The following is a 13,750-nucleotide window of genomic DNA, read 5'->3' as shown; positions in this document are numbered from 1 at the left end:
ATGGACTTGCGACCTGTCCAGGGTGTACCCCGCCCCTCGCACAGTGATTGCTGGACATGGGCACCAGCGACCCCCGTGACCCAAAATGGAATAAGCGGGTAAAGATAATGGATGGATGGAATGGCCGATGGCCGATAGTTACCTTTATCGCTAATATCGTCCGATACCATGCCGATAATATTGTGCATCCCTACTCTGTACCATCCATTTACAGTAGTTATGCTACTTTAAAACAAGGGTGCTGAGGTATCAAAATGAAGATTTGATGGAATCTGTAGATTTGTTATGTTGACATCATTTTGAAAAAGTTAGCATTTTTGCAAGATAAATCTAGAAATTTAGAGATGCCTTATTTGGAATGTGTTTAATTTATCAAATATATGGATAAACTTGGAATATTTTGATATTAAATTAACCTAATTGATCTGATATTAATGGATCTGTGTTTGACTGTACTCAGCTGAGTAAGTCAAAATGCATGTATGATTGCACAGAGGCAGAAATTAGAAAGCACTGAGTTTGAACTGGACCAATTTACTTTCTTTGTACATCACTCTGAGATGAAAATAACTTTCAACAGATTAAAAAAAATCTTGCTTCATGATGCTGCACATGATAAAGTCAGATTATCACACGAGTCAAAACAAATTATAACCTAGTCATTGAGCTTAACGTCCATGCACTGCACTCTACTTTCAAACATTAGGTTGTACTTTGTTATTTAAAATTACTGAGACAAATGCCCAAATTTATGACTCATCTTACTCATGTTTGCAAAATTAAAAAATATATCAATTTGTGTATAACATTTTTAAGCAGTAAGTGGATCAAACCATGCAGAAACATCAACCTATGCACAAACCTTTCTTGTATAACGATGTATCAAAGTTCAGCCACATACGGTTTCCAACTCTAAGTTAAAAAAAGAAGAAAAAGTACATCACTGTACATTTTCAAAACTTCTATACTGAACAAAAAAATAAATGTAACAAGTGTTTTTGCTCCCATTTTTTCATGGTTTTGCTTCTTTGTGCTATATGCAACATTTAAACAACAAATCTAAAAACTCTTCATTTGCTATTTACATTAAAAAAGGCAATTTAAATTTTTTTTGAAACAGTTGTGTTTGTCTGACATCATTAAAATTAGTGGCATGATGCCACAGATATTGCAAGTTTTGAGGGAGCATACGACTGACATGCTAACAGTAAGAATGTCCACGAGAGATTTTCCCCCTGAATTGAATGTTCATTTCTCCACTATAAGCCATCTCCAAAGGTATTTCAGAGAATCTGACAGTACAAACAACCAGTCTCACAACCACAGACCCCGTGTAACCACACCAGTCCAGGACCTCCACATCCAGCATCTTCACCTCCAAGAAAGTCTGAGACCAGCCACCTGTACAGCTGCTACAACTATCAGTTTGCATAACCAAAGAATTTCTGCACAAATTTTCAGAAACCGTCTTAGGGAAGCTCATCTGCATGCTCGTTGCCCTCATCGGGATCTCCACCAGACTGCAGTTCATCGTCGTCACCGACTTGAGTGGGCAAGTGCTCACATTCTATGGCGTATGTCCCATTGGAGAGATGCTCTCTTCCTGGATGAATCCCAGTTTTCACTGTACAGGGCAGATGGCAGATGTATAGTGTCATGTGGGTGAGCGGTTTCCTGATGTCAGTGTTGTGAATCCAGTGGCCCATGGTCGTGGTGGGGTTTGGCAGTGAGTGGTTATGGACAACAAACACAGGTGCATTTTATTGAAGGCATTTTGAGTACACAGAGATACCGTGATGAATTCCTGAGGCCCATTGTTTTGCCATTCATCCACTATCATCACCTCATGTTGCAGCATGATAATGCACGGCCCCATGTTGCAAGGATCTGTGCACAATTCCTGAAAGCTGAAAACATCCCAGTTCTTGTACTGCCAGCATCCTTGCCGGACATGTCACTCATTGAGCATGTTCTGGATGCTGTAGATCTATGTATACAACAGCGTGTTGTAGTTCTTAGTAATATCTGGCAACTTCACATAGCCATTGAAGAGGAGTGGACTAACGTTCCACAGGCCACAATCAACAACCTGATTCACTCTGTGAAGGAGAGATTCAGTTCAATTCAATTCAGTTCAGTTTATTCATGTAGCACCAAGTCACAACATGAGTCATCTCAGGGCACTGAACAGAAGCATTCATATATATAAAAAACAAGTTAATAACATTAATTATCTGAGGAAAAAACTGCTTTGAGTCTAACTTCATTGCAGACTCTCATATTGAGCAAGCATGAAGTTAACAGCGGAAAGGAAAAACTCCCTAATGAGGAGGAAACTTCCAACAGAACCAGGCTCAGGACAAGCAGCCATCTGCTTCGACCGGCTGGATTGAGGGGAACAGATACACAATGACAGGTCGAGAATCACATGTTAAGCTATAAATAATATCAAATGAAAACCATTTGAAACAACACATTTTGAGAAGTTAGGTCAATTTGTCCTACAGTAGTCTAAGCCTATGGCAGCATAACAAGCCAACCCTAACTATAGGATTTATCATAAAGGAAAGTCTTAAGCCCAGTCTTAAAACTGGACAATGTGTTAGCCTTGCAGACAGAAACTGGAAGTTAGTTCCACAAGAGAGGAGCCTGATAACTGAAAGACCTTCCTTCCATTCTGCTCTTGGAAACTCTAAGAACTGCAATCAAATCTGCAGTCCGAGAGTGAAGTGCTCTGTTAGGAAAATATGGAACAATAAGATCTGCAATATAAGATGGAACTAGGTTGTTGAGAGCTTTGTAGGTGTTTGAGATGTGTTTGTGATGCACTGCATGAAGCAAATGGTGGTCACACCAGATACTGACTGGTTTTCTGAAACCCGCCCACCCCCCGGACCCCCGCAATGCAGTTAAGCTGCACAATTTTGAGTGGCCTTTTATTGTGGCCAGCCTAAGGCACACCTGTGCAATAATCATGTTGTCTAATCAGCATCTTGATGTGCCACACCTGTGAGGTGGATGGATTATCTCAGCAAAGGAGAAGTGCTCATTAACACAGATTTACACAAATTTGTGAACAATGTTTGAGAGGAAAAGACCTTTTGTGTACATAGAAAAAAGTTTTAGATCTTTGACTTCAGCTCATGAAAAAATGGGAGCAAAAATAAAATGCTGCATTTATATTTTTGCTCATTGTACTAAACCTCATATTGGAATCTAGGCTAGTTTTGTAAAATACATATTTACAACCATCTGCATTTATAGTAGCAATTAGTAATTTGTGTATGGTTGTGTTCTGGGACTGCTGCCTTTTTACCTGCAGATGTAGAATGCTCAAGGCAAGGAAAGCAGCGCAAAAACCTTTTAAAAGACAGAACCGAGCAACATCAGTGACCACAGACATGACATTGATTAAGTCAGACACTGTTTGACAGCGAGGAGGTGTGTGATGTGTTTTTGTGTTGTGGGATTTAAAAGAAAAAGGATGCAGGAAAAGTCCACAGGCTGAAGCATTTTAAATAGCTTGCTCTTCGTGAGATGTGCGGCCTGACTGTGTAGACAGCAACCTTTCCTTAATTTATTTGTCAGAACATCCTCAGTGTGTAAAAATATCCATGGTAAGAATCTCCCTTGAGAGTATTGTGTTAAAAGTTGTGAAAGAAAATGTGACGCATCTTAGTTTAGAAATCTCAAACGGAATAAACTTTACAATTCAAACCATTAATCTATTTGGGTTTTTTTTTGTATATATTTTTTTTTGTATTGGAAGACTTGATGAATATGCATTTAAACACTATGAATTTCAAATCAATTGTGATGGTGTCAAAGGAGAGGACAGAGATCACTAAAGTCAGTTAATAAATAATGAGTAGCTTGTGGTGCAGACTGTCTCAAAGTAAGAAGGCTTGGAGTCAGGTGCTGCTGACTGACTGGGCTCTGTGTGACCCATCGATGGAAAAACTATGAAGAAAAGCAAAATGCAAACATTTCTCCATGCTTGGAAAAAAAGATACATCCATGTGTTGTATCTGATCTTTAAAATATTTTACTCCCATTTGTGTTGAAGCATTTTGTTACTATAACCTACAGAATTCAAATAACCACCATCAAAGGCTGCATTGATGCCTGGAGATTAATGCCACCTTTTCTTGGATTGGAAAAATGAGTTTTGAGGATATAATTGAAACATGTTCAAGCTGTCATTTATATTCAGACACAGCTGGATATGCCCTCGAATGCGACAGAAACATGCTGTGGACACGAGTTAACCTCATTACAGCCAGGGACAGGAAAGACTATCAACTGCAGCATTCCATGAAATGCAGGAAGTGCAAATTAAAATGTTGCACCTACTCTGACTCAGCTCCACTTCCAGCGCGAATGAAAGGCACTCGAAAACAAGTGGCAAGATTGATCAGATAAAGCCAAGAGATGAGGAAGCAATAAACCCAGTGTGACCGAGGGAGTTGTCATTCGCTGAATTCCAACTAATACAGCAGAGCTGAGTGAAGTGCTTTGAAGCAGACAGACATAAGCAAAGACGCTGAGACAATACCAAAACAAGGGATGATAAAAATCAACCATCAAACTGTGTAACCTAATAACTGTATGCATGGGATGGTATTAGGAAAAAAGAGAGCCTGATTAAAGGAAGAAGGCACTAGAAAAAAAACAACCTTTGTGAAGCCGCTGTGCCATAACAAAATGACCTTGAGCCGAGGTTTGAGTGAAGTAAATGCTGAGTCAGGAGTACGGGGCAGATGGAGAGGATTATCAGTGAGGTGGAGTGAGAAGGGCAGCCAGTAAAGTAAAGTAAAGTGAAGAGAAGAGAAAATGAGATAAATTGAAGGGAGGGATGCAAAAAAAAAAAAAAAAAAAAGATTTGCTCTTTGATTGAAGTCCACTTAATGAGATAGTTTAAATAGTTTAAAGTGAGTTTTGGTAGAAAGATTAGGAACAATTAAGTAGTTTCAGACCAAGTTATAAAGCCCCTGAGATGCATAAGGACTAGTCCCATTATGGAGCGCTTACAAAGAAGTACGTGCTTGTTTTCACACTATCGGAAAAATGTTGTGATTGTGTAACACTTACATCCTTCAGCCTGGCTACATCACGTCTGCACATGCACAAACACCAACAATGCCAGTGGAGAACACACTCGGTAGAGCTGTGTGCTTTTGGGGTTTTTGTTTAAATGTTAGAGCAGCATTTGAAATTGAACTAGAAAATTTTAGAAGTTGTCACAGTAAAGAAGCCAATTCTCCCATGACTCCAGATCAATCTGCTTTGTGCTTCCAAGAAGAACAAGTCATAACAAATAACTGTGACAAGACAAGGTAAAAGCTAGTCCAACCAGAACCAAGACTAAAGTGGATTGCTGCCATCTTCAAACACTTCACGACAGAAATATCCAAACTTCTCCAGAAGTGCTACAGCTGGCTGCTAATATTTACTTTTGAAAATAACCATAGACTTCTATGTAAAGGATTTCAATTCAGTTCAGTTTATTTCTACAGCGCCAAGTCAGAACAGAAATCATCTCAGGGCGCTGTACAAAAACACTTGCATACATTATAAAACCAGCCGATTGTGTTGAATCTTCATTTTGCTGCAGTCTCTAATCCTGAGCAAGCACAAAGGCAACAGTGGAAAGAAAAAACTCCCTTTAAACAGGAAGAAACCTCCAGCAGAACCAGGCTCAGGACGAGCGGCCATCTGCTTCGGCCAGCGGAGGTTGAGAGGACAGGAAGGAGAAACAGACAAACAGAGAATGGCAGGTCCGGGTGTACTTTATATTGGAAGAAAGACACACAAAAAACCACGTTAAAGATATAAATAATTAAAAATACAAACAGATAAAGTAAAGACGGCAGCAGCAAGAGGAAATGTAATCAAAAAATAAATGCAATGCCAGCGACTGTAAGACCAAACTAGTTGTTAGCTCTTAAATCCTGTTATTATTTAACCTAACTTCAGTACCACTTAACAATAAGTTTCCCCTTATAGATGGCTAATAAATAGCTAATAAATACATTATTAATTCCTCTATAAACACTTTATAAATCATTATTAATTGTTTATTAACCTTTATTTAACCAGGCAAATCCCATTGAGATCACTGATCTGTTTTGTAAGGGAGGCAGCCTAACATCCATGTTTTTGTTCTGTGGGAGGAAACCGGAGTACCTGGAGAAAACCCACGCAAGCACGAGAAGAACACAGAAAGACTCCATGTCCAACTGGGGGTTGAACCCAGGACCTTCTTGCTGTGAGGCAACAGTACTAACCACTGAGCAGACGTGCTACAGTTAAGGTGACAGAGACAAACTGATCAGTTTGTTGCCAAACAGTGAGCCAAATCTGTTCACCTATATATTTCATCTAGAGTTGTTATATTAAACATTTCAGACTAAGTTACTACCTTGTAAGCACATTTGTAAACCAATTTTTTTAGGATATAATATTAGTTGTAGATACTTATAATGCAGTGATAAAGTACATTATTATATGCTATAAGTTTTCAAATGCTTATTGTGTAGTAGTAACTTAGTCTAAAAATGTTAAATATAACAACTCTAGAAGAAATATTAGTAAAAAGATTTGGCTCACTATTTGCCAACAAACTGGTCAGTTTTGTTTCTCTGTCACCATTAATTAATGAATAATAAACAATTATTAATGATTTTTAAAGTGTTTATAGAGGAATTAATAATGTATATATAAACTATTTATTATCCATCTATAAGGGGAGCCTGATTGCAAAGTGGTACCCTAACTTCTTTAAAATAGGATTGTTCAAAGAGCTACCTGGAACAAGTAAGATATTATTTGTTCATAACCTTTTCATAAAACTCCACATCAAAGGATCTGAACTACCCATTTAAAGCCCTGCATTATGATCGAGAGGAAACTAATTTACCTTCAGCCAGCATAAAGATGAGGTAGCAAGGCACAGAGAGGCAGTTCCCTAAATGCCACCTCTGAAGTGTATTTGTATAACATCATAGTGCCTTTGCCTAGGAGGGGGGTAGAGTGACAGCTTGATTTAACCTTCTCATTAGTGCACCCAGGAAGCAGCCCTGGACCTGCACAGTAGGTGTAATATTGACAGAGTCACCATGACTCTTTGACCCACTACGGCTGGTCAATCATCTTTAGCTGGTATTTGGAGGTTCTGTAAACTATAATTTGCTTACTGCTGTATGCTCACTGTGATTCTGCTTGCTACTTTTCAAATAAGTCTAATGGCCTGTGAAATGAGTTTTATCACCACACTCAGAACAATCCTCTGCTATCTAGTGTCCCCAAAGGCAGGCTTTGAAAAATACACTTTCACTCTAAATTACAGACATTAGGGGGAAAAGTCACATTTTCAATTTACATATCTGTTTGTGGAGCATGTACAGGTTTCAACAAAAGAGAATCTTGACAATGGGTCAGTTTTTAGGTCTGGTATGCACATGTGTGCACAGGTGACTGCATGACTACACATGCTCCTGCAGTCAAACTCAGTCAAGACTTTTCTGGTTTGATTGGACCACAAAGGGACTGTGTGATGGATGGAGAATGAGCTGCACTTGCTGACCCGCCGCTTCAACACCCACCCCCACGTCTGCCTCCATGCCCTGATTCTTCTTTCTTCTGACCTCTTCCTTTGAGGCCTGCTCTCCCATCTGACATCCACAAACCATCGCTGTTCCTCACACACACACCTACAGCCTGTCAGTTCCTTCCTATGCTCTTCAGCACTCCATTAACAGCAGGCCGCCTTCTGTGTGCCGACTGCATGTATAAACCTGACATTTGTCATCGTCTCACATTTGAGCTGCTTTAACAACAAACCACAATCCTTGGAGCCCAAGGTTGCCATTTGATTTCGAGTGGCGATATCACTTAAAGCCTTCTAGATATAATGTGCTAAATGAGAGCGAGGAAGCCCTACAGCTCACTATTTCACGCTGATACATCCTCTCAGACAGCTCACATATATCCATCTGCACAGACAAGCAGGGTGTCATCCTGGCCCACCTCACCAATCTACCTCTTTTCTGACAAAATGACAATTTGTCCATCAGTGCCAAACCTTTTTCCTCTGTGTCAAACTGAAATTGCAACATTCATCATTCCAATTTTCATTCAATAGGAGCTTTAAGTTATGCAAATTTTAATGAATCAATAGGCAATTACACCGGGAAGCTGCAGCGGTTGCACGAGGTTAGTTAATAGGAAGAGACTGGAAAAGACATTCAAGGAATGATCCCATGGGTGCAACACAACAACATATTGAGAGAAGTCAAGTAATGTTTTAAAACCTTTACCTTCAAATGAATATGAAAATGGATGAATATAAAAGTGAGGCAGTTTTATAAACAATGGATAAACAAATTTAAATGTGAGCTGTAGCTACAAGTTACAGAAGGCTCTCACTAGTGAGATCATTTGATTATTTAGTCTGCTTTACATAAAATAAACCACACTACTGTACTTGTTGTGCTATTGACTTTATGTAAAGCACTTCACAAAATGTTGCTTATTTATAAAATTACATAATTTACACTATACAGCTTTTTATTTGGAATATTTGCAGTTTATATATGTCTGTTTTTACTGACATCATATGTCAAAAGGCAACAAAGTGAAACAAGAATCGGACTATGAAAAAAAGAAACCAATGAGTATATTAAAGCAATAGTTCACATTTTTTAAAGTGGGGCTCTGTAAAACGGTTATAAGCAATTAATATATTATATGTTATAGATAGATATTTGAGGGACCTTAGTTTAGAGAAATTCAGGATCACCTCCCAGGCTTAAGCCTTTCTGGGTGGAGTTTGCATGTTCTCTCCATGCATGTGTGTGATCTTACATGCATGTTTACTGGTAACTCTAAATTGTTCCTATAGTGAATGGTTGTTTGTCTCGTTTGTCTCATTGTGTCCCTATGATGGACTGGAGACCTGTCCAGGGTGTCTCCCGCCTCTCGCATGGTGACTGCTGGATGAGCACCAGCTCCTCATGACCCAGAAAGGAAAACCAGATAAAGATGATGGATGGATGAGTTTGAATTTGAGCTTATTTCAATATGTATCTTGCTTAATTCTGTTATTCTGTATCCATTTGTTTAAACTATTTTAGCTTCATTAAAGCAGCTTTATTGTTTATTCACATAAAATATGTTATTTGGAAAAAATTAAAACAACTTCATTTTCAGTAAAACTAATTTGATGCTTTAGATGAGCTTGTACAATAGACGCTTAGGCAACATTTAACTCATCTTCCAGTTGCTTCAAAAATTACTGATGGTTGTTTTGTTTGAACGTAATTCCCAATTTTTCAGAAATGTAATGTGTTGAAAGTGTGTCAAAACCAGCACAAAGAAAGCCCTGACATATGACCTTAACTTTAGATGGAAAAGGCAGGGCGTAAAACCAGTGATGAACACTGGAATCTATTCAGCCACATAACTGACCTCTAAAGTCAGCATGATATATTTTTCTAATTAAGTTTGGCATTAAATTTTAATTTAACATTTTTTTTAAGATGGGACACAGTTAACTAATAATGCCATGTCAGTACAACAACATCAATAATAAATTTTCAAGCTGACAGAATAACATATTGAAACGACACAAAGGCACGACTTGTATTACAGTCTATGAAAAGGTCACCCTGAATGGGTAACTATAGAAAAGTGTTTTTGTGTTTCTGTTCTATCAGAAACATGCCGAGGTGATGCCATTGGAGTCATAACCATTTGTAATGTAGGGGGAACACACTGGTGGTGGTTGGGGTCTGAGGGTTCTCCCTCAGAAAATTTTTAATAAAGTAGATGCCATTTCCTGCATTCTGGTGTATTTTAACTGTTTTTTTTTTAACGTCTACATTTGCACATCACAAGAAATAGCCTGACCAACAGCTCTCCTTGTGTGACTAGAGCAGCTCCGCATCTCTCACGCGTCCTAACCCCTCCCCCCACTCCGGTCGACAACTGTCATCACTAACGTAGTGCTTAGCTAGCGCGCAACACAGAGGTGTCTCCTCCCCCTGCCCCGTCGACAAAAAGCCCTGAAGAGATGAGCGCCCTGCCAATGCAATTGACCTTGAGGAAACACTGCGTGTGGCGTAGTGAGTTGTAGGTAACCAGGAAAACCAGGAGTGGACCTTTAGTGGTTTGAGTATTCTCCTATTAATCAAGTGGAATGGATTTGTTCATGAAGAAATAGAAACAGCGCTGGGTTAAATAATATTTAATGGTAAATGTGTGTGTGTGTGTGTGTGTGTGTGTGGGGGGGGGGGGGGGGGTCCAAATGAATATTTTTCAAACATGAGGGGGACACGTCCCTTTCACATATAATTGATATGGGTGACACACTCGTTCCAATAAACAGGCAGTGCCTTACATAATCTTAACTCTATCTCTTCAACTGCCGTGTAACTGACAATTTCCACCACTCTTTGCTTCCTAGTCAGCTGCAAAATTACAGATTTCAGTTTAGCTTTCAGTCAAAAGGAGAAGTGGGTCTCTGGAGAGAAGAAAGACTGAATGAGGAAAGAAAAAGAAGGGAAGCAGAGATTGATAAGAAGACTCCGGACCTGTAAAAATATCAAACCTACAGTGTCTGAAATAAAATTATCATTTGCATTACACCAGGAAGATATGGACCCTGAACATGGGGGCATCCTGTGGGGATTTTTCAATAGTGCTGAGACGTGGCTCACAGATGGCCTAGCCTCATAAGGGTTGGAATAAATAGAATGACTTACTCATCTCCTGGAGAACAGATAATGAAGTAAACACCACCTTTGCTGCTCTTTTTTCCATGCAGCAGATTGACAGGATAGGAAGCAAAGGGAGGAGAGGAGCAGAGTGAAAAAAAATTGGTTTGGGAAGAGGCTTTGCCCAATTTTTGAAAATCTCCTCATTCAAAATCTCAAGTGTGACAGTAAATTTAAAGTCTAGTGTCTCACTATCTCTTTCTCTTTTAAATATTTTCACAACTCATCATTATGCACAAATGAGTTGCATAAAAACTTAAACGTGAGGGGAACTCGGACAGAACTGAGTGCAGCATCAGTTTCTAATTAAAAGTGCAAGTTGTCAGTAGATCCAGGGGTACAGACAGGGTAACCTAAGATCTATACACTGAAGAAATGCTTAGCTCGGCACAACTGTGAGTCCTCAAGTGAAGGACTTAAAAAAAGATAGGGACTTTTGATGCCCAGTCCTTACTGTAAAACTTCAGCAGGGAGAACAGATCCAACATGGGGTCAGAGGATTAAAGAAACCTACTGGGAACAGCATGTAGAAGCTGTATCCTTTCTTCTTCTTCTTTCAGCTTTTCACTCGTCAGGGGTCGCCACAGCGAGTCATCCTCCTCCATCTCACTCTGTCCTCTGCATCCTCTGTTCTCACTCCAACTACCTCCATGCCCTCTCTTACTGCATCCATATATCTCCTTTTTGTCTTTCTCCTGGCAGCTGCATTTCTAACATCCTTCTACCAATATACTCACTATCCCTCCTCTGGACATGTTCAAACCATCTCAGTCTGGCCTCTCTAACATTATCTCCCAGTTATTGTCCTAGAAGCTGCATCCTTTATTTAGCAATGAAATTTCATCCCACATAAACACAAAATATCATAAGCCTATAAATATAATAAGTGCAACTAGCTGAAGAACCCATTAGATTGGTGGTTGTGATGTGATGGTACAGCAGAAATAGCACAAATTGATTTCTTTAAGTAAAAAGGTTGTGTGCACCATGTTATATAACTCAAATCTTGCTCAAAGTAACCTCATCAGAAACTACGAACATTCCTCTGGTTGGAATCAGTAGAAGTACAAGACATGTTCATGTCTCGTGCAGTTGCTATGGAAGAATTGGCTATGGAGGCACGTTTCCAGTTGGGACTTCTGTCGATCTGGCTTACTCCAGCACTTTACTATCCGCACCACCTGTCCAATGATATTAGTAATCTGTCTAGATAAAAGCCTTTATAACACAACCACTTCCTGTGCTTTTTATGATGCTTAGCATTTGCAAGCAAGCAGAATAGACAAAAGCAATATGGATCATATACTAGTTTGTTAATGAGGGTAAAAGTGGGAGCGAGCATATTTCTTGCATGTTTCATTGCTATAGCAACAGCCTTTGTACTTGTGGATGCAAGTGGGTGGCAGTAAAAAAAAAGAGCAAAAGTTAAAGTGAGAGGAGCCGTGGAGAGAGGGAGACTTTGGCTTGATCCTTTTTTCTCTTGGCGAGGTCCTACCAATTCAGCTCTCTGCCAACTCAAGACCCCGGGGGCTTTAAACAGCCAAGGTCACTGAAGTGGAAAAATGAACAACTGCTAGACGTGTTTCTGCATACTTCTTACCCAAAGAAGAGTGTAAAAGAGGAGTTTTGGCTTCAGACGGGCAGTTCACAGCATGTGCATGAGTGTATTCAACAAAGTCATCAGAAGGATTGCAAAGATTTCTAAATACCCTCGGTAGATCGTGGATCAACAGAAAATTAACAAACAATAGAACTGCTGTGGTTTCCTTCTTAAATTTCACAACTATAGTATCTTGTAAGATGTTTTATTCTGTCTACAAATAACAACTAGACAATACAATATGACAGGCAAAGTTACAGCAACATTCCATGATGCTGTAACTCAAAGTTCTTCCTGGAAAACTTGGCCTTCAGCTGGATGTTACATTGGCTACTGTTAACTGAAGACTAAAAACAGAAACATATACACCACTCCTCCAAGGTGGCAGGATAACAGTGAACACATATACAGTTGTAAAACTGTGCAAAGAGCACAAAAACAGTTTGGATGGGCTCAATGAAATTTTAACAACCCATCTGATGGGGTCTTCTACAGCAGTAAGAAGCAAAACTTAGCCACCATGAGCCCAACAAACAACATACATCAGAAGGGTTTGCTGTATATGGAGCTTGTGATGATGCCACCAACCTTCGATCTAAAAAACAAACTACTGGAAGTTATCAAAGACACACCCAGTACTTCAGCCAATAAGACAAAGCAGACACTAGATTCAGACATTGAGTAAAGAGTACTGTATAGCTTTCAGTGGAGTGAGGAACCTGAAGTGAGCTCTTAGATGAACTTACCATCCATCCATCAATCCATTATCTTTACCTGCTTCTTCATTTTTTTGGGGTTGCGGGCGGGGGTTTCTGGTGGTGCCCATGTCCAGCTATCACTGTGCAAGAGGCGGGGCACATCCTGGACAGGTCACAAGTCCATCACAGAAACAAACGAGACAGCCATTCACACCCTCACTCACACCTAGGATAATTTAGTTACCAGTCAGCCTTGGCACCAAAAGTGACTTGTGTGGTCAAATCTTTATGGGACTACAGGCTGGACAACTTATGTTTATTGTGGTGTGGAAAATACCCAGGATTTTTTTTTATTATTCATTCAGCCTTTATTTATACAGGTTAGAGTGCTGTACAATAGCTTTGCTATTATTGTCTGCAGCACTGGGACCACTGCCATCGACCACTGGAGACTGCTGACTCACTGACACCTCCATAGTACCATGGGTACTCTACATGTACTGGAAATAGAAATTTGAAATATTAAGATGAAGATACTGATACTGCATTAAATTGTTTTCTTCTGCCTTGGAAAAATGTGGAGGAACTGTAATAAATCCCAAAGCCCAATATACATACATATATCCGTATTAGTATCTTCAATATTATATATTTTTTTTTCTGAATATATATATATA

The 13,750-nt window shown here is 39.4% G+C and overlaps 1 protein-coding gene across 1 annotated transcript in view; it reads right to left on the bottom strand.

The window, feature by feature from the left end:
• Nucleotides 1-1,469: 1,469 nt before the first annotated feature.
• The window catches only part of col7a1 (collagen, type VII, alpha 1), a 109,874-nt gene continuing 97,593 nt past the window's right edge, over nt 1,470-13,750 (bottom strand). Inside the window, exon 118 of the mRNA XM_037679872.1 lies at nt 1,470-1,624. Within this exon, the coding sequence (XP_037535800.1) occupies nt 1,470-1,624 (155 nt within the window). The remainder of the gene's footprint in view (nt 1,625-13,750) is intronic.

This window comes from Nematolebias whitei, chromosome 7, assembly GCF_014905685.2.
Source record: "Nematolebias whitei isolate Nwh7 chromosome 7, NemWhi1, whole genome shotgun sequence".
Taxonomy (NCBI): Eukaryota; Metazoa; Chordata; class Actinopteri; order Cyprinodontiformes; family Rivulidae; genus Nematolebias; species Nematolebias whitei.
The sequence above is the reverse complement of the archived record's forward strand: the minus strand, read 5'-3'. Positions and strand labels throughout refer to the sequence as shown.